At 41.4% G+C, this 22,082-nt stretch overlaps 1 protein-coding gene across 3 annotated transcripts in view; it reads left to right on the top strand.

The window, feature by feature from the left end:
* The window catches only part of SFMBT2 (Scm like with four mbt domains 2), a 245,449-nt gene that overhangs the window by 6,254 nt on the left and 217,113 nt on the right, over positions 1-22,082 (top strand). For all 3 annotated transcript variants that reach the window (XM_058532383.1, XM_058532381.1, XM_058532382.1), the window contains exon 2: positions 18,181-18,332. In XM_058532383.1, the coding sequence (XP_058388366.1) occupies positions 18,233-18,332 (100 nt within the window). In that variant the 5' untranslated portion in view covers positions 18,181-18,232. The remainder of the gene's footprint in view (positions 1-18,180; positions 18,333-22,082) is intronic.

Below are 22,082 nucleotides of genomic sequence, written 5' to 3'. Positions count from 1 at the left end.
TTGGACCTCATTTCGCTAATATTTATAATGTGTGTGGGTGGCTACAGCCTCCTGGCAGCCCAGTGAATGAGAGAATCAGATCTGAGGCCCTGTTTTCCATCCCCATTCTTTACGTTGGGCAATACTTCTCTTTATAAGACTAAAAACTTCCTGGGACAATTCGTAAGAAAAATGATCTTGTTGGCTAAAACAAGTGTTGGCTGTGTTGAAGGCAGTCTAAACAAGAGGTTTATAGACAGTACTGTGTATTGTAAATAAAGGAAGATAATCAATTTAGAGCTTGCAGTATAACAAGGGATGTTATATGATTCATATAAAGTTACCAAATAAAATTCCTGAGGATGGGTTTTGCTTGGTCAGTTCAGCAGTGTTCTGAATAAAAGATGCCACCATCGTTCTCCCATCTGGCTAGCCCGATGTGAATTTTAGAGCATGGTAATACTTCCCTATTCAATGATAGTTACAGTCCCTTGTGTTACGATAAGATGACACTCACTAATCAAAAACTTTCTTTTACTTTTTTTCCTTGGCACTTCGGTGTTCTTGTGATAAGATAGTTTTCTTTGGCACTGATTAAAAGAAAGAATCTGATGTGCTTTTCTGTTTCATTCTTTTTGATTTTCTTAAAAACAAAAATGACACATTTCGGTAGATACAGTGCTTGTTGTTAAAGCATTTGCTGAATTCTGCACAGTAGGGCGAATCGTGTCAGCAGTTGTGACTATACAAGAAGGGTTTGGAGCATGGGACGGGGGAAGATGGAACAGATTCTTATCCTGTGATTTTTTTTTTTTTCCCTGAAGTTTTATTGGCTCAGAAAAAGATATAAAAGTTATTAAAGTGTACCTTCCCTACTTTCTCCTAAATTTGGCAAGTTGTTTTTTTTTCCGTTTCAGCAAAACTGAAATATGAACTGCATCACTTTAAGGTATAATCCAAGAGTCTGAAATTCCAAGTGCAAGTTCCTACAAAGTCTCATTTTCAATATAATTGAAATAGATGCTCATTTAAAAACTTGACATTTGGATCTGTAGGTCTAGTAATGATGAAAAGATTGTGGAATTAATCTGATTTGGAGTTACCTGTTTTTGCTAGCAAGTTAGAGCAAGAGAGAGTGAGTGGATTTGAATCCTAGTCTTTTTTTTTTTTTTTTGTGAGGAAGATCAGCCCTGAGCTAACATCCTCTTTTTGCTGAGGAAGACCGGCTCTGAGCTAACATCTATTGCCAATCCTCCTCCTTTTTTTTCCCCAAAGCCCCAGTAGATAGTTGTATGTCATAGCTGCACATCCTTCTAGTTGCTGTATGTGGGACGCGACCTCAGCATGGCCGGAGAAGCGGTGCGTCGGTGCGCGCCCGGGATCCGAACAGGGGCCGCCAGTAGCGGAGCACGCGCACTTAACCGCTAAGCCACGGGGCCGACCCATGAATCCTAGTCTTAAATTGAATTGAAACTGTGACTATCATATATTATTTACTGTGTGTGAGACACTGTGCTTCGAACTTGAAGTGCATTAGCTTACTTAATCTTTATAGATGAGTGCTGTTATCTTTCCTTTACTGATAACTTATTGAGTCTCCAAATTATACAAGATCATCCAAATAGGGTGTTTTTAGTATTTGATTTGAAATGCAGTAAGTGTTTTCTTTTTGCATTTAGTTCAGATGGTAACCGGAGAGCAGAACTTTTACATGAAGCTTAAATCACTGTTTTTAAATGTAGAAGTGAAAAATAGTCAGTGTTCTTGGATTGAGGTAGATTGTTGATCACTGTCATGTGAATTGACCATTAAAGATTTTGAGAGTGTTGAACTTCTGAAATTTCATCTTGAATGAGAAATAGTTGGTTTTCAAATAAATCATTTTCCTTTTTCCCTTTCTTCTCTGAAAGACGCTACCACACCATTGTAGGTGAGAATAGATTTTTTTAAAAAAATTCTCAAGTCTTGGAAGAAGTAGAGAGTAGAAATCAAAATGACACTATTGAAAGCTGGGGAGGAGAGCTAGAATTTTCCCTTCTAAATGGTGTTGGCTAGTGATGAGCACGGTCTTTTATGAGATTATTTTCTTCTCCTGTAGAAAACTGAAGTCAAAACCCCAGAGCTGCTGTTGAGTGAGGCCTGGGTAAACACTGCCTTTCTTGTGCCCCGTCTGGTCTCCTCAGCTGCTTGTGGACGCCTCCCATGCTGAGGCTGACCTCGAGCTTGAAGCTGGCAAGTCGAAGTTGCTTTATTCTCCATGAGCGGAAATTAATTTCACTTCCTTTAAAGCACAGGAGAGAGAGTCAAGTTTTTCCAAATTGAAATAGCTGAATTTTCACTGAAATTGGCTTTTGGCGTTGTTTTAGAAAGTGCGCTAAGTATGGGATAGATAAACTACAGCCTGATGGTTAGTGGGAACCAGTCTTAGGAATTCGGAAACCTTAGTTCTGGCTCAGAGCTTTTCGGGTGACCTTGGGTAAGTCACTTTCCTTTCATCTTCAACCTGTTTTCAATTTTTCCTGTGATGAATGGTGGGATATAATTCTTGGTAGGTACCATTATATTTTACAAACCTGTTTTAAAAGGTAAAAGACATGCTTACTTTTATAGCTTTGTGACAAATACACTATCTTTTGGTTAGAGAAAAAAGTCTCTCTTTTTGTTAGAGAAAAAAATCCAACTCTTTTTTTTTTTTTTTGTGAGAAAGATCAGCCCTGAACTAACATCCATGCCAGTCCTCCTCTTTTTGCTGAGGAAGACTGGCCCTGGGCTAACATCCGTGCCCATCTTCCTCCACTTTATGTGGGACGCCGCCACAGCATGGCCTGACAAGCAGTGCATCGGTGCACGCCCGGGATCCGAACCCGGGCCGCCAACGGCAGAGCACGCGCACTTAACTGCTACGCCACGAGGCTGGCCCCCTCCAGCTCTTTTATTAGGTACGTACTTCAGTTGCAGAGGAAGCATTGGCACTGGGAGTCATTTTTCTTTTTTCCCATTGCCACATTGGAAAGGATGTTTCCCTCTGGGTGGTTTATTAAAAAATGTTATGTACCCAGTAGTTGTCATCTTGTCTATGTACTAAGCAGAAACAGTTACTGCACATGCAACAGAAAAGGGAATCTGTCATTTGATATAAATGATGCCAATTGGTGCATGGTGTAGGTTAGAATTCTTCAATTAAAAAAGGCAGAGATTCATAAGAGACTGTTCTAAACAGCCTTCTGGTTGGTACTCTGTCTGAAAGAAATGCATTGCTTCTCAAGCATTGTGGAGCTTGGAGAAATGTTCCATAAAATGAGTGAAGATAGCGACAGAAAAAGTCAGGGAGGATAGAGGGAAAAGCACACTGCCAAAATTTAGGTTGGATTACTGTGGGGTTTGCATTCATTTCTGCAGGGAGGAAACTAGATTTGCTTTTCCAATGGCAGAGAAGTGGGAAAGAGGAGCCTTAGAATGTGGTACCTAGAGAGGAAGATGAGGGTGGAGAGGAAGATGAACTGGAGACAGTTCACTTGCACAGGTGTGAACAGGACAGAGATCATGAAGATGCTAAGAAATCCTAAGGGCAAAAGTTTATTTTTCCCAGCAGCCTACTTGCTTTATTAATATCACTGTTGGTAGTAACTAAGTTCAACTTCATCTGCTTTTAATCATAATTATTCTTTCATAATACATAGTGTTTTATTTGCAAACGAGCAAACAACAGATGTAGAATCTCTACTCCAACCTCGAGCCGTATGCTGAAGGCTCTAGGTTGGATCCCGTTTTGCTCATTTGCTAAGATTTGCTGAGATTTACCCCAACACGTCCACCTGGTTTTCGTCGTTGAACGCTGTGGTCCTTATCCTGCATGTTTTGTCTTTTTCATCTTACTTGCAATTCTCAGCATTAATTTTCCAGTTGGTCCGATTGAGAAGAGGCCTTTAAAGTCTGGAATGTGTAAAAAGATGTGTGTTTGAGAGACTTATCTGCCAGGTTTTTTGATTTTTGTTTTTTGTGGAGTTTTGGGGTGAATTTTCAGCTATTTATTTGGTGGCAGGTGAGATTCCTCAGGAATCTGTGTTTCACTAAGGAATTTTTGGAGAGAGTGCCTTCCTAGCTGAGCAGAGGAGCAGGAGGAGTCCCTAAGTCAGGCTGAGTCTTCTGAGAGCGTTAACGCCCGTGTGCTCATTAAACAGAAGACAAAGTTAAGCAGAGGGCAACTAGTGATGGTTGTATGGAAGCCGACAGTTTCTGAGATCCTAGACGGCCGGCCTCATGCTGGGTGTGGCTGACCCCTGCCAGCTGTGCATCCCTGAATTTCGGTAAGGGGATGGGGACAGTTGGATGCGTCATTTTAATAGAAGCTGATGGTTGCAGAGAACTTTTGTTTTCTTCTGCTCTCCTCTACCCTGATCCATTCTCTATAGCACTGTCACTGAGAAGTAGCCAGCTCCAGAATCAAACTCGCAGGCGTGGTCTCTATGCTGACGTTCTGTCTGGAGGCCGGGGACTGGCTCTCAGTGGAGGAACAGAGTATTTGGAGCCTTGAGTTTTAGCCCTTGTCGTTCATTAGCTCTAAAACTTTAAAATATGCTTTATTCTTCCCAGCTGGCTGTAAAATGCAAGTCTTCCCCTTTTCATCCCTCTACAGTCAGTAGTCCCCCCATATCCCTGGGGTATACGTTCTAAGACCCCCATGGGATGCCTGAAACCCTGGACGGTACCGAACCCTATATATACTATGTTTTTTCCTATACATACCTACAATAAAGTTTAATTTGTAAAGTAGGCACAGTAAGAGATTAATAAGAATAAAATAGAACAGTTCTAATGATATACTGTAATAAAAGTTACCGTAGATCTTAGCAACCTCAGCAGACAATTTTTTTCTTTTCTTATTGTTGAGAACTTTCACCTTTTCACTTAAAGGAAGCACTTTGCACCTTCTCTTTGGCATATCTGAATTGCCAGCATCACTGCTTTTGCACTTTGGGGCCGTTATTAAGTAAAATACGGGTGACTTGAACACAAGCAGTGCGATACTTCGAGGCAGTTGTTCTGATAACCCAGACAGCTACTAAGTGAAGAACAGGTGGGGTACAGCGTGGATCTGCTGGACAAAGGGACGATTACACTTCATGTCCCAGGCAGGAAGAGGCGGGACAGCACGAGATTTCATCACGCTACTCAGCACGGTTCACAGTTTAAAGCTTATGAACTGTTTGTTTCTGGAATTTTCCATTGAATATTTTCGAACCTTGGTTGACTGTGGGTAACTAAAACCAGGGAAAGTGAAACCACGGATAAGGGGGGACTGTTGTACTACTGTGAACTATAGTGGTTTTGTGCACTTTATCACGTTAAGTCTTTGAGTGGCCAGCCGGGCATTTAGGGCCTGACTCACGTTTTTTTATGCAGGCTTTTGGGATCCAGCTCAGACCAGGGTGAGTATTTCCTTTTCCGAGTGTCTGTTCCATTCCAATGGATGCCGTATTATTCTCTCCCAACGTATACACCAAGGAAGGTCAGTGAAAACCCAGATTCCCTGAAATGTTTGAGTGGGAGGTGAGACTTTAGGAGGCTTCTGGAACAGTTCCTGTGGTTTGCAGATGAGAACAGTGTTGCTTGTTGTGGTTAAAAGACCAAGAGCACATTCTGTTAAGTGATGGTTATGTTACAGTGTAAACCCAGGCTTCAGCCGCCCCCTGCAGGGTTCATTACGTTCCCGTGTTCTTTACTAACCAAAGTAAATTAGGGTGATTTTATTGACTTTGCATAATGATTTGCAGTTGGACTCGACTAGAGGAAATTTCCTTCATGCATTTAAATGATATAATTTGTAAAATTTGATTTATGCCCAATTTTATGGCTGTATCTGTGGCTTAAAGTAAACACCGGAAATGCTCTTAGTTGAATTATGAATTCCCAGCGAGATTGCAAGGCTCTGCAGGCTGGGGTTACCTTTTGGCTGCTTTCTTCAGGGATGGGCTACCCGGTCGGTAATTTTCATTGTTAGTGTTCTGGTTGACTGTGTGAGGAGATGCTTCTTTAGGCATTTTGAACTGTGTGGCGTCTCTCAAGCGTCATGGCTGAGCATCTGTCTGGCTTGAAGTTATCAATTCATAAATCCCACTCAGAAAATTAGACATGAGCATTAGACATTATCTATGCATAGTCCAGCTTATGGAAGGATCCCTTGTAAGATTTCTTTACTTTTTGAGTTCTCGTGACTGTATATACAATGCATGGGCTAGTTTACCTAAAATGACTTATATGCACAGGTGTATAACGTGAGACACAAATCTCCTGTAGAAATCAAGGTTACTTAGCTTTGTTAACAAACTTGGATTGATGCTCTAATTTATTCCTCTTAATATTGTAAGTGACAGAGAAATCCTGTGTTTGGGGTTTGTCCCAGATGTCAGGTGCAAGTTGATGATGTCTGTACTAATTCTAAAAGTCATGCTTCTTTGATAAGGCCCTATGACCAAGCTTTTCTGTGTTAAGTATTTCATGTCAGTTGTATGCTAACCTAAGGACAGTGTTTACCTTTGTGGCTTGGGAGTAAATTTCTGGTACAAGAAACCCTAGATTGCAACCTTGACACTAAGACCTATTGTGTGGTAGATTTAGTTGGGTCTATCAAGGCCTCATCCTTCCTACAAGAAAATACGTAGTTAGTAGTAGATAAATAATTTGTAGGTAAATAGTAAATAAATAAATGAACTTCCAGGATGGCACACAGCTAGTCTGTACTTTGATTGGATTTTCTTTTCTCTTGAGCAAGTAACATGGAAGGCTTTTATTTTTCTCATGCCCATTTTGAACGACTGACTTAGTTCACCTTCTCTCAAGTAAGACATCCTGTTTGACTGGGGGGTTCAGAAGATGACAGTTAAACCCATGAGTTAGAAGACACAAGATGTTATTGTGGCAACAGTAGGTTGCCGCCAGCCCTGGTATTGACCCCTTGACCGCCTATTATCTCCAGCATATCTTATTTCCTGGTATCGAGGTATGAATCTGATCGTACAAAATTAGCATTTCGTAGGCTGGGGCAGCAATTTGTGTCAGATTTCAATCTATTTAGAGTGAAAACCAATGAAGCCTGGTTGAAAAATGGCCAGTCAATTGCTGTCCGAATTAAGGTAAATCAAACTCTGAGCATATGGTGGATGGCAAAATTCCATGAACCTTCTGTCGGCGAAGAATCAGTTTGGCTCACTTGAAGATGGAATCAGGCAGGGCCTGTCTCTTCTTCGAAAGGCTGAGAATTGCCTGATGAGGGCCGGGAGGAGATGGGCTTAGTCAGCCATTATTAGCAGAGCGATCTGGGTGACAGGTGACTATAAATAGAAGGAAGCTCTTGTTGATCATAACTCCTGGCACTTAACACTGCCTTTCATCTTCAAAGCCGTTTACAAATACGGTTCTTGCAGATACTTTGTGATCCGAGGCTGTTATTTGCACGTTACTTCTTAGGAAGATGGAAGTAGTGGTTTTCAGAGATCAGGTTTCGGTTAAAAATTTGGTTGTGCATCCTTCAGAATCCTCAGAGATTTTCCCTTCTCATTGACATATTTTGAAAGGTCTTAGCTTAGATTAGGTGTCCTGTGCTCATTTTGCAATTCCTGGAGTGTGAAATGAGGGTGTTCTCTCTGTGATTTAGAGGTGCTAGATTTCCAAGGGCAGGGAGAGCATGTCTGGAATTTCATAAGTTTTTAGTTTAGACCTTCACATTTGATTTTCTGCCTGGAGAATATTCTCTTTTCTGAGCCATGAGAAAACAAACAACAGTAAACCTTTTCCTGTTTCAGAGTGGCGAGCTTGAAATTATATGTTATTAGTCAGTAAAATTGTGAGTGTCTTGAACTACTTTAAGGCAGATCAGTTTGAAAGGTCTGGATAATTGGGTAACTTGAAAAGAAATGCAACATTTCTTTTATCACTATTATAATAAAGCTTAGTAGAGTGGGCCCTTCTGAGTAGTAAGCCTTTGGACCCTGCCTTTCAATGGATGGAGAGAAGAATGATTCCTAGTGCTAAGGTAGCTTTGTTATGACAATATAAAGTTTCACTTTTTCACCTGAGTTTGGATAATTTCAGTTTCAAACTAGTTGCGCAATAATAGTTGAACATTTATCATGTCTAGTAAACAAATCAAGGTGAAAAAGGGTATATTAGTCAGCACTAGCTTAAGGAAGGAAGAGAATCTGTTGACTGTCATAACTGGAAATCTGAAGTTGGAGCTGGACACATCTTTGTTGCTTTGGATTTAAGAGGGAGATCTTCTTTCTTAGAGTCTACACTTGCAGAGAAGAAACTGTGTCTTTTGGGATGCTCGCTTCTAAACCAGTGACAATAGGCAGGAGACCCCCTGCCCTTATGTATTGGAACATGGGAGAATCCTTTTCTGTTTAATCTGACTAACCTAAGAGCAAAGACTTAAAGACACTCACACTGGGGTTTCCTCTTGGAATGACCCAGCAGATCTCCAGACAGTGATTCCCAAGATTGAGAGTCTCCACCCATGTGCTCGGAGACGCCAGTCTGCCTTTCAACTTCCCCACTCTTTTTTTTTCCCAAAAAACCCCATAGAACTTAAGAAACCAGCAATGGGTTGTGACTTTTCTTTTTTTTTTAATAATTTTATTTATTTATTTTTTTCCCCCAAAGCCCCAGTAGATAGTTGTACGTCATAGCTGCACATCCTTCTAGTTGCTGTATGTGGGACGCGGCCTCAGCATGGCCAGAGAAGTGGTGCGTTGGTGCGTGCCGGGGTTCCGAACCCCGGCCGCCAGCATCGGAGCGTGCGCACTTAACCGCTAAGCCACGGGGCCGGCCCTCAACTTCCCCACTCTTAAATATGAAAAACCACAAAGTATTACCAGACTTCTGAAGAAGGCAGCTAATCTAAAAAGTAGAGAGCAAAACTAACGAAGAGAAAGAAATAACTACTCTTTTGAAGGAAAGAAGAAAAATGTTAAAAAAAAAGGTCATTAATAGCCCCTCAGGGATAGAACAGAAGATTTTGCATCCATGTAACAAGAACAGGATAGGGTACAAAAGGGAATATTCTAAGAATTAAAAAGACCTTTTTGAAATTAAATTGTAAAACTCTATAGAGGAGCTAGAAGAGAAAGTTGAGGAAACCCTAGGTGGTAGGTTGAAAAAGTAAAGTGATAGCCAATAAACAGGAAAGTTAAGGAGATTAAGGAGATCCAAAATTTGAATGACTATTAGAATGAAAGAACAGAGAAAACGGAGATGAGGAAATAAGCAGTAATTCAAGAAAATATCCTAAAACTGAAGAACGGTTTTCCATCTTGAAAGAATTTCAATCTTCAACCTCAGGGCCCCCAAACCACAGTAGATTGCTATTTGGCACATCATTGTGAAATTTCAGAACATCAAAGGATCCCGTAATTAGGATGGTATCAGACTTCCCAACCGTGGAAGCTAGATGACAATGGAGGGAAACTCAAATTTCTGAGAGAGGATGTTTTTCCAACTTAGAATTTTTTTACCCACGTAAACTTTTGGTTAAAATGTGAGAATAGATTGAAGACATTTTCAACCATGCAAGGCCTCACACATTTCCACCTAAATCTTTTCTTAGGAACCTATTGGAGAATGTGCTCCATCAAACGGAGGAAGGAAACCAGGAGTGAGGAGGACCTGGGATGCAGAAAAGAGGAGATCTTATAAGAGAGGTGAAGGCTGACATCTGCATGAGGCATAGAAGGCAGTTCCTCTAGATTAGAGCAGAATGGAAGGCCCTTGTAGAAATGACTTCAGGATGAAACTAACACAATACCTACATATCTCAATTTCTCGAGAGGAGGTTTAGACAGTTAATGGAAAAATTGGATTTGAACGAGTGATAAGTTTGTAGGAAACCAAGGATGTGGAGAAAACAAGACCATTATTAACTCCAGGGAAAAGTTGTGTAAGGAGAAAAGTTGTCATTGCGTACTGTGTGGTCCCACTGTGCTGTCTCTACATAGCCAGAATAATGGGATCCTGTCTGTTAGGAGGATGGGGGTGTGGGCAAGAGAGGCAGAGGGAGAGGTGGAGGCTTGGCTACCTGATAAAGACCAAAACTGAAAAATTAAGTAAGATGTTATTCCAGAGAGGGAGCTGAATGCCAAAACAGCTAAAAGGGTTGAAAGTGATGGCCCCAGGGAGAAAGAAATGAGAAGGGCAGGAGATGGCTGTTTTTGGGGACACACACACACAAACCTTATAGAGTATCTGGCTTTTGAAATTATATACAAACATAACTAATATAAAAAATCATCAGTATCTCAATAAAGCTGGGAAAAAAATCATCTGCCAGGAATGAGGGGCCTAATGAGAAGAGTTCGTGAAGTTGATGTAATCGGTTCTTCTCTTGATATTTGAGAAATTGGAAGCCTAGAAAAAATAATTGGTCCGGATACCTAGACCTGTTAAGAGAATGGCTCCGCCATGAAGGATCCATCTGATAAATTCCTGATATTGTAACTCTTACTGAACTTTTTTGGAGAACAAGCTGGCCTGACTTTTGGTGGCTGGTTTAGCAAAGCTTAAGTTTGTAAAGCAATGGGATTGAGACAATTGGCATTCTATAAGGAAAACTATTTATGATGCAGAACTATTTAATGCACACTATGTGATGCAAAACTGTTTCTAGAAAAAACAACCTTCCTGTCCCCACATTTTAATGACTTTGCAGAAATATTACGTTTTCTGGTATGCCTAGGATAGATATCAACCCAGACAAAAGTCTCCGTTGCGTAAAGCAGTGGTTCTCAGACTGTAGCCCTTGGACCAGCAGCATCGCATCCCCTGGGAACTTTAGTTAGAGATGCAGATAATGAACCGTTTTCCCAGATCTCCTGAATGAGGAACTCGGGGTTGGGGCCCAGGAGTCTGCGTTTTGACAAGCCCCCCAGCTGGTTCTCCTCTACCTTACGTTTTGAGAACCACTGAAATAGCTGATGTGGTTGTATGTGAGGCTGACCCCTTACTTCTGTAGGGGGTTGGCTCAGCCAGGACTCCTCACAGCACAGAGTTCTCTTTCCTTTCCCTGCGGAGGTTTAAGCACCTCAGTCAGCATTAATGTGAACTGTGAATTTTTTTGGGAAACAAACCAATTCTGCATTATTGATAGTCTTTGGATAAAAACTTAAGAGCACCTCCTGAGTTCAGCAGTAACAATCTAAGCCTCATAATTACAAGCTCATTAAAAAGGAGCACAGTCCTCTTAGGGTGTGTTTGTTGGGATTTGGGATTGGCTATGTATCAGGGACCCTAAGTTAGAGTGGTGTAAACAAGAGAGAAGCTTATTTCTCTCCGGAGCTGACAGCAGAACCAAGCTTCGGTATCCGTGGGGCCTTCATCTGCGTGATCCTGGGTGGCTCTGGGGGAGAATGGCAAGGGCATGCCCCTTCCACTAAAGGCTGTGACCTTCGCAAACTTCCCACTGGCCAGAACGGAGTGGCATGACCACCTCCGACTACAGGGGAAGCCAAGCAGTGTTTATTCTGGTTAACCAGTTACTGCGCGATGTGGACAAAGAAGATGGATATTGAGGGTGGAGGAGGGATGGTTAACAGTCTCCGATGCACAGTAATCTCTACCTCTGTGCACTTTCAGATCAGTTCTGCTCCCAGTGGAGTGCCTTGTGATGATCAGGTCATAAGAGCCAGGGTTCCCAAGCCAGGCAAAATCATTGCCAGCCCTTTATGACCCCACGTTTAATGATGGCTGAACTGAGAGAGATGTGAATGGTAGTGATAGTTCCAATTTCGCTGACTTTTCTCATAATTAAAGGAAAGTTTGGTGCACGTAGCCTTGTATGTGTAAGAATTTAACATATGATAAAGACAGGATGTAAAAAGCCAGGGGAGTACCGATGGATTATTAACTGGGGGGAGAGGCTGGGGTAATCAGCTCAGAGCTGCACCTCAGCAAATATTTGAGCATAAATTCCCCATATGTTAAAAAGTTAAATGTAAAACTTGAAACCCCAGAGAAGTTAGACTTCTGGTATCTTAGGGTGGGGGAGGACATTTTAGGAATACAGTTTTTAGAAGAGATAAAATGAATCTATAGATTTGATTAAATTAAAAAAGAAAAGCTAACATCCTGTATGTGTATCGGAAGGAACGACTAAAGGGCCAGTTGGGGAAAAGATTTGCAATAGTTTTGCGAGATAAAATATGTAGAGCTCTTAACAATCCGTGCAAAATACCCACAGAGTTAAAATGTGGGAAAGATGTGAACAGAGAGATCACAGGAGGATTGTAAATTACTGTGGCTGGATACTGATATTTTTTGAATATCAAATTGAAAAAGGTGAGAGGAAGCCCTCTTTATGGCCGAGGAAGAGATTGCATTTAGACATATTCTGTCACCTACTGCTGGTCACAGTGTGAGGACAGAAGTCTGCACAGCATTTTAGCAATTTGTCTCCTGAGGCTAAGACATGTTCCTACACTTGGCCCCGAACTCTAACTTCTAGGATTCTCCAGGAAGGAAACATCAGAGATATAATGGGATTTCTGGCTGAGGATGGTCGCTACTTCACTGTTTATAATGGTGAAAAATTAAAAAACAACTTAATGGGGCCGGCCCCGTGGCTTAGCGGTTAAGTGCGCGTGCTCCGCTGCTGGCGGCCTGGGTTCGGATCCTGGGCGCGCACCGACGCACTGCTTCTCTGGCCATGCTGAGGCCGCGTCCCACATACAGCAACTAGAAGGACATACAACTGTCTACTGGGGCTTTGCGGGGGGGAAAAAAAAAAAAGGAGGATTGGCAATAGATGTTAGCTCAGAGCCGGTCTTCCTCACAAAAACAAAAAACAAACAAAAGAAAACAACTTAATGGTCAGCAGTAGGGGAGTGGTAAATAGATAATCTTATTCATATTATAATTAAAAATTATATAACCATTTCAAGTCATGTTTCCAAAGAATTTTCATGACTTGGGGAAATTTCTTTCTATGTAATGTTAAATGAAAAATGAGTTAGAATTTTAGGGGCCAGGCCCTGTGGCCAAGTTATTAAAGTTCTGCACGTTCCAATTTGGCAGCCGGCGGGGTTCGTGGGTTTGGATCCTGGGCGCAGACTTACACACACTTACGCTACAGGCAGTGTATATATCTTTTATGGGCAGGAAAAAAGTAAACATCATCGAAAAAGTGAAAGTGTGCCAGATCATTCGCCAAAATAAATAAATTTTGCAGCCACCTGGGTAGACACAGCCTCGTCACTTGTACTTAGGGAATAATGTGAAGTTTTCCTCTGCTGCTCATTCATGTGCGTTTCTTTTAGGTATTTATATTGTTACCCTTGAGTTCTTTTTAAAATGATTGATTTGGTGCATGTAAATCGATTTCTTATTTTCCACGCCCAGATTACCTTTTTATAGTGTCTGGTTAGAGGCAAATGGATAGAATCGAATCACTCAGGAGTCATAAAAACTTTAACCTTTTTCCCCTTTAATGAGTGTCATATAAAGCCATTGATACTTGACTGATTTATGAATAACGTTCATGGACATTTTTTTTCTTTTACAGAAAAATTTTGTGCCTGATACATTTTTGAGGTGGAATGATTATAAGTTTATAGATAAATGAAAATCTTAGTATGACGCACATCACTTGGTTTCTAAGGTTGCTTTTCTTTTGGAATCGTGTTGATACAAAAACGCAGCACATTCGATAAAAACCTGCTACATTAGGAAGTTTGCTGTGAAAGGTTTATGGAATATTATGGGGAAACTTAATTGCTATGAAATACTTGTGGAATATTATGGGGAAACTGTTAAGTCTCCTTTTGGAGTTTCTTAGGTTTTAAAATTCCTATGTTCTCTTTTAACTAGCTTGCTGTTATTAAATTAAAAGTTTTAAGAGAGCCAGGAATTGATGGTTATTTAGGATGTGCTCCAAACTCAAATATAGTAAACTCCGGCTTACCTATGCAGTATTCTAGTTGTGCTGTCTGATATGGCAGCTGCTAGCCATATATGCTTTTAAATTAAAATTAATTAAAATTAAAGTTGAGATCCTCAGTCACACTAGCTACATTTCAAGGGCTCAGTAGTCCCATGTGGCTAGTGGTTACCCTATTGGACCTTGAAGGTATAGAAAGTTCTATTGGACCTTGATAGTCTAGAGATAATTCAAAATAGATAATAAGCCCCCAACAATTTCTTTTTAGTTTTAGAATAATATGTAATGAGTGTTCTCACCCACCCATTTCCTTCCTAACAAGGCTTTGCTTAGCTTATTGCTAAAATAGTTATCTTGTTGAATACTCCCCAAATGATAGGAGGCAGGATAGAGTTGATAGAAAAGGACGCTTATTGTATTAAATTTGGTTCAGATAAATGGGTAATCTGAATGCAGAAAATACACAATTAATACTAAAAAAGCCCTGGTAGATTCACAGAATTTTAGATTTGAAAAGGACCATTGATTGCATCCAATCAAGCCTTCTTATTTAACAGATGAGAAGTTTGAGGAACAGAGAGGTTAAGTAATTTGCGTTAAGTCACACAGCCAGGCAGTGGCCTTGTTACCGCTTACTCTCCCAAGTTCACTGGTCTTGTCATTGGGCTGAGACAACTTTTGTAAGAAGTCCCAGTGCTATAAATCTGTTGTTCATCATCTGTGGAGACAAGAGGAGCCAATTATAGTAGGATTAACTTTACACAAGGTCACAGAGTGTATTGTAAAAAACAGGAAGTTACCCTTTAAAAACCTAGTCTTCTGAGCCTTCTTTTAAAATGTCTTTGAAAAAAATGCTGCTTTCATTAATAGACACTTTTACTTTTGGTCTTGAAATAGTATATATTTTAAGAATCAAAAGGAAATATGCTTCCTTTTAAAAATATCCTTTTTTGGGGTTAGGGTGCTATAGTTAGGAAAAGGATTTGCTTTTTAAAATCCTGTTTTTATTTTGCAAAGCTTACGGGTCAACTGTTGCCAGTAAGATTTGCCCCCCCAAAACTCTGTTGAAAGTAACTTTCTGTGAAATGGTTTGTCATTCTCATATTTAATACATTTTCTCCCAGAATTTATTTCCATCGTGCTGCATAGGTCCCATTAGTTGCTGAGAGCTAGCTGTGGAAAGAGAAGTAATTTATTCTAGGAACCTGACTCCTTGCTGTGAAAAGATTGCATTTCGTTAATACTGGGAGATTCTCATGTTGTTTCCAGAGTGTTCTGTGGATTATACCTTTCAAATGCCTCCTGAACTTGTTACCTTCCTTTCTCCTCTTCGTCTTGGTTCAGACCTCCAGCTGTTTGCTCTTGGCTGTAGTCTGTCTGTTTCCATTCAGTCTTCCCCGTCTGTCCCTCTGTCTGGTGTATGGCTACTGGAGTGATTTTTGTAGAACAAATCTGATCACTTCACTTCCCAGAATGAAATCCTGCGGTGTCTGCTTCTACCTGCAGAGTGAAATGCAGATTCTAGTCCTTATTTTGGCAAACCGTCCTCTTCTCATGGCAGTGGGGTTCAGCCGGCTTCTCCGTTTGCACCCTTGAGTCTACGTTCAGATACGCTTTCTCAGCCTTTCCTGACCCTCATCCGAATCATCGTCACCCCTCCCCTCACTCACCCGTATCTTCTTTCTTATAGCACTTTCTCCAAGTAACATACTATATAATTTACTAATTGCTTTGATTTCTTGATGTTTTCCCCCGTTAGGATGTGATCTCTATCAGGGCAGTCTGGTATTTTGTTTGCTCCGGTGTCTCACCTCCCATCTTTCTCCTTCGGTTGTATGCCCTTCTCCCCTCCAAGTTCTCAATAATTTCCCGGGTGGGTCACCCGGTGGAGGGCTGCGAGGAAGCCAGAGTTTTCCAGTGTGCCGCCATCTTCCTTCTCCTTTGCCCAGGCCTCCTTGCTGCCCCTGGAGTCGGCTGGTGTTGGATCCTGCCTAAGTGACAGAGCGATCCTTAAAGTCACAACCACAGCCCCTGTCATTGTGGCTGGGGTGTGTGTTTCACCCTCTGAGCTATCCAGTGCTCATGAGGATGAGCTGACACGCAGGGGAGCTTGTTGATTGTTGGGTGTTTGGTTGGATGGCCTCACGTGCTCATCAACAGGTGGTTTCTCTGCAGATTGCATCAGCGATTGCTCGTTATTTACCAGTGGCAATAGAGATAAACTGCTGAATACTGCTCTGCCTGTGAAATCCAGCCTCTCCCTCTGCTGTGTGCAGCCCATATGGGGAGGAAATCTCTAGAATTGTGAAGGAGTGCTCTTAGGAGAATGCAGTTCTGTCCATCAGCATGTGGGTTATTTTAGCAAACTGATGTCTGTTGGGTGAAATTAGCCAGCCTCAACATTAAAATGCCAGTCTGCCAGTGTCCTCCATTTTAAATAATTTTAGAATCCGTCTATCTGTTAAATGAGTTCCTTTATTTGGGGGTGTTTCCAACGAAGCTTTCAGAACTCAGCTCGTCAAATGATTGGCTAGTGGTGTGGATAACTTCATTTTTTTTCATTATTAAAAAAACCCCAGTTTCTATTTAGGTTTAAGTCATTCCTGTATACACCCTACTTTCTTACATTGTCTGTTTTGGGATGTACTAGAGGGCTGAGATGGAGACTCTTTTATCCGTTTTCTCTGTTTACCCCACATAGTGCTACAATGAGCACGTGGAAATGGGTCTTTGGTCCTGGTATTTACTTATCGTTTATGTGATTTTTAAACAAACCAGAGAAACTATTTTGTACCCAGCACTCTGCCTTTTAACCCTGGCTCTCACATTTTCCGGAATAGCGCTGATTTAAATTATTTCTATCGTTGATCTTAGCTTCTACTCCTCAGACCGTGTGCCCTCATTTTTGCTTCAGAAAATATGAGAAGCCCCTGTGTGCAGAGAGTGTTCGATGAATAAAAGATCATCTCCTAGTTGTTTGCAATTGCCCTATATATTTGATTGTCATTTTATTTGCTTATTCGTGCATGGATCTTTGTAGTAAGATGCCTAGATTGCTGTTTAATGAACCAGTCTAGATATTTTTATAGTTTCTATTCTAGAATAGGTATTTTCTCTCTCTGTATTCTGATTGAGAAGTAGCTTTGCATCCTCCCCACGGTGTCTGGGATAGCATTGTATATGGGCAGCTGGATAAGTACGTGCTGAATTAAATTCCAGTGCTGCGTACCCAGTGCGTTTCTAGTCTCTTCTGTTACTCCTTACAGCAGAAATATTCAAACTTCTTCTTGCTGTTGCACAAATGATTAACACATTCTTTCATGAACCTCTAATTTTGACAAAAATCTCAAAATGTTTTCCAGGAGAGTAAACTGAACAGCACCCAACAGGATGTGTGTGTTTCTGTGTGTGTTTTAAGAAGGGCATGGCATTCTTAAAAGATAGTTTTCCAGTATGTGAGTGTCAGAATGTCCCATTTATAGGTGTAGATGCACCATCCTTTCTTTTCTTCATCTATCCTTGCTCCTTTGCTAATTTAAAGTTTTATCTACATGTGAAAGAAAACCAGACACTGACTGAATGAGAGATTTAAAGACCCCACGTGGCTGTGTCTGACCACCAGAGCTGTGCATGGCTGACCCTCAGTAAGGACCACACCTGGGCCTTTCATGGGCTGTGATGTAAACGAACCAGATTGTAGGGTTCTGTGAGAACCGGCTGTAATTTTACCTGTTTTTCCACCAGTCATATGAGAACGCAGGTGTGGAATAGCCGTGCTATTATAGGAAAAATCAGAGGGGACAAAAAGCACGTTATGTGCAAATGTTGATACTTTAACGGGGTTTGGTAACAAATTGCTTGGGACACACCAGACGTCTTACCTGTGTGTGGGGATGCTGAGGCCGGGGAGGGCTGGCGAGTGAGAGAGGAGGAAACCTGTGGCAGAGTGTCTTGTCATCGATACCAAAGTAGATTGGGGGTTAAAACGTAGATTCTATTTGGTGAAAAGTGTGTCCGTCTTAGTGGTGATAATTACCTTTAGCAAATTGATGGTTTTGCTGTGCTGTGACCTTCGTTGTTGGCCTTGTGTAGACATGTACTGTTTAGTCTTTATTGCTGAAATTTTCTGTTATCAACACTACATCGCGTCCTGCGTGTCATAATGAAATGGTAGGAACTCCGATAGGATGCTGATATTTTTGGAGAGTTTCAAAACAAATGAATATAATTAAAGTGCTCCGATCTTTTTTTTTTCTTTCTTTCTTGGTTGCCCTTAGGTAATTCTTCCTGCAGGATGAATTAAGAGAAGAGGATCCTTACTCTTTAGGAATGGAGAGCAGTCTGTCAGTTTCCAGGATGCAAGACCCTTCATCTTCACCCTTGGAAAAACATCAGAGCTCAGCTAATGGAAATGGAGATCTTGATTCAGGTAGGATTTTGTTTTTTGAATCCATCTGTCATTTTGATTTATTGGTCAATATCTTTCTGAAAATGTTCAGGAAATAGTGGGGCAACAATTTCTAGATCTCACATACTGCCAGTTCCTAGGATTTGTTGTCATATGTATAAGCATATAGCAGCTTGAAAGTTATGCAAAGTTTGGTTTGAAATTAGTATTACCTATATATCAAAATTAATACTACCTGTTACTTATGTATGTATATATAGTGTGGGCTAGGTTATAATGGGGTGACAAATCACTTCGAAATCTCAATGGCTTAGCACAGTAATTGTTTATAAATCATTCACACTGTTTCGGACAGCCTCTGAATACTGTGACTCTGAATTCACCCAGTCATTCCACACCCTCTCACAGTGCACCACTTGATGTAGTGCCGCAGGGTTTGTCATTACAGGCATAAGCAGAGCTGGAGTGTCTTGAATCAGCAATTAAGTGCTCTAGCTCAGAAGAGACAGGTGTCACTTCTGCTCGGAACCTCTTGAACCAGTCACGTGTTTCTGACAGTGCGAGGAGGCCAGGAAATAGAAGTCTCTCTCATGTGCCCAGGAAGAGAGGAGAGCAGGATCTGCCCAGGCATTAGATGCTGCTGCCTGAGACCCTCTCCAAAACCTCCACCACGTCTTTCAGAAAAGGGCATCGTGTGAAAGAAATTCAGGTCATGTGAATTTGTGGCAAGGTATTTCTCCGTTTCAGAAATCTAAAACCGAACCAAACCAAACCAGTCTTTGATAGAATTTTATGTTTAACCAGTGAATTTATAAATGCGTCTTTTTCTGAATACTTACAGAATAGAATTTATTTTAAAAAGAAAAAAACTTTTTAAAAGGATTGCACTATTTACATAACAGCTAATTAAATAAGGACAATTTAGGTCTCAGAATCAGAGACACTCTGCTGTGGTGAATTCATGTAAAAAAAAGTTGATCATTAATTTGGTGGGAGATTTGACCATTGTCTAAAAGTTATGAGATTTTTCTTCACATTTTGATGAGACCCAGAATTACAGATGGCTTGATGTCATTGAATTTGTTCGGTTAAGTTTCTCAAATTATATCTGTATCTGGAATTATCTTATCTGGAAAAAATCTGGAAAACTCTGAAATAATTGCCTAAATATGTTGAAAGGTTTAGTATCTGTTTCAAAATCAGCCCAGTTCTCCTCTTTCATTGTAGAAGCGGGAAAACTTATCCTAAAAAGAGAGCTGAACCCTTGTCTCCCAGTAGGAATATGGAAATTCTTTTTCTGAGAGAGCGTAGTCTCATAGGCTGAAGGTTCACCCTAATTATTCTACTTTTATTTATGTATAAATACGTCTTAAAAAGTCTTTCTGATGTTTGCCGAGTGGGGTTATTTTTCCACTTTAGGAATCCCTGAGCTTTCTCCGTGTTTCTGTTGTACACACGTCTGACGTGTGTTACTGCATCATTTCCAGTGGTGTGTTTTCAAAATGGTTTAAGAGCCAACTGTGTTGACTTATCGTTTTCGCGCAACTGCAGTATATCTCTCTAGCTGAGGTAGATTCTGAAACTCATTAATAATCGTACGGTGTCAGGAGAATTATTTGCAGTGAATTTCCTGGTGGCTAATTCAATGAATGGGAAGTGTGAGCACCACTTCTTCTTCTTTTTTTTTTTTTTGGTGAGGAAGATTGGCCCTCAGCTAACATCCATTGCCAATCTTCCTCTATTTTGTATGTGGGATGCCGCCACAGCGTGGTTTGATGAGCGGTATGTTTGTCGGTGCTGGGATCCGAACCTGCAAACCCTGGGCCGCCGAAGCAGGGTGCACGAACTTAACGTCTATGCCACCGGGCTGGCCCTGAAGCATCACATTTCTTATATGATTGGCTGGTGTATGCTTTGCAGAAAGCCCATCATTTCTTGGTTCGTTCCTTGCTGTTGTGTGATGCGAGGCCTGAATCATCCAAGATAGTAAGATCTTTAATAGAAATAGTTCTAAATATCTCTAAAATTATCTTAACATTTTTCAGATCTTGGCCATGACCTTTTTTCCCCCCTCCTATATGGCTAATGGGTCCTTTCTCCCGGAATTTCCATATGTCCTTGTGCGCTCAGGAGACTTGGAGATGGTGCTACAAAGATGGACACTCCTAAAGAGGAAACACATTTACAGCAGGATCTAAAACTTCGTAGAGAGTGAAAGCAGACTTCTAGAAACTCAAATCTGGTTTTGAATATTCAGACTGTTAATAACATACTCAAGTATGAGTCTTCATGTAGTTTATTTATGTTCCCAAGTAGTCCCCTTTTAACTTGTTAACGCATAAATTGTCTTCCGTTCGGGCATCAGTTGTGGGGATATTTGGTTCGGGGACCAACTGTGACATTCGTCGGGCCGGGTGGTGTGTTGGTGCTGAGGGTCTTTTCCCTGGAAGCATTTCAGAGGAGGTTGACATATTGGATGGACAAGAGAAGGCAGATTCAGTGTTCTTCAGCTGGTTTTAAATTGACTTGCAAACGAGGGACGGTAGCTACGGGATCCTGCGTTCACTCTACATGGCAGACACTCTCTTAGGTGCTTTACGTGTGTTGAGTCCTTTAATCCTCCACAACCCAATGGAAGAACTGCTTTTATTGTCCCCATTTTACAGATGAGGAAACTGTTTGGATGACACAGCAGCATCAGGTGGCTCTTGTGTTCTAGTGGGGATTTCATCCCAGACGTCTTGAGGCTCTGGGGCTGGAGCTCTGAAACCCTGGGCTGTCCTGCCCTTCAGTGCAGGGACTAGGTGCCCTGGATACATAAATGCGTGTGCACACACACACACACACATACACACACACCCTACACACCCCACACCCACACACTTTATGGACACAGGCACAGCCTAGATTCTTTCTTGCCCTCTCCTCCACTGATCTCCCGTCCCCTGTCCCCATGTGTTATGTGACACGTGACTGCGTCTCCCTGATAAGTGACTGCGTTTAAGTGCCTGCAGCTCTTCTCTGCCAGTTACGGGGCCAAAGGACGAAAGTCCAACCTGGTTGCTCCGGGTTGATCTTGTGTCATTCTGTCACCCAATCCCCTCTCTAAGCTGCTGTGATTCCATGCAGAGATGGTCCATCCCTCTGAAATGACAACTTCAGCTTAAAACAATGGACTCTAGTCTCCTTCACAGCTTTTTAAGTTTTCCTTTTTGCCTCTTTTCCAAAGGAAAGCTCAACTGATAGTTGGAGTCAGTGACACCGGAGTCCCGTAAATGAAATAGGACAATATAAAATTCCTCCTCCTCCCAGGAGCACTGAGGATGCCCCCTGGGATAAGCTCGCCTAGATGCACCGCAGGCTCCTCAGAGGACAGGATAGACAGCGCTGTCACGGGGCGCACAAAGAAGGAAGTGGGCCAAAATTTCATTTCTGGAACTCTGGCTTCTTCAATTGCTGTGATAGAAGCAAGCAAAACAATATGCTGACATAGTGATACATAGATTCCTTGACATTATTTTTCCACGCCGGCTAAATGTAATTTCCTGATGAAGGCTGTAGACAAAGTGGTGTTGTACATTCAGATTGGGCAAGCCTCTGAGTGAAAAGGATTATTCTGGAAACATAGGCTTTTTTTTTTTTTTTGGCATTAGGACATATTAACCAGAATCCCACAGACTCTCTTATTCTGGAAGGAAAGGGGTCAGCATTCTTATTAGGAAAATTCAGCTCTCTTACTCTTTGTGTTGGAAACCAGTTCCGTGTGACACC

Source organism: Diceros bicornis, chromosome 36 (assembly GCF_020826845.1).
Source record: "Diceros bicornis minor isolate mBicDic1 chromosome 36, mDicBic1.mat.cur, whole genome shotgun sequence".
Classification (NCBI taxonomy): domain Eukaryota; kingdom Metazoa; phylum Chordata; class Mammalia; order Perissodactyla; family Rhinocerotidae; genus Diceros; species Diceros bicornis.
The sequence above is the reverse complement of the archived record's forward strand: the minus strand, read 5'-3'. Positions and strand labels throughout refer to the sequence as shown.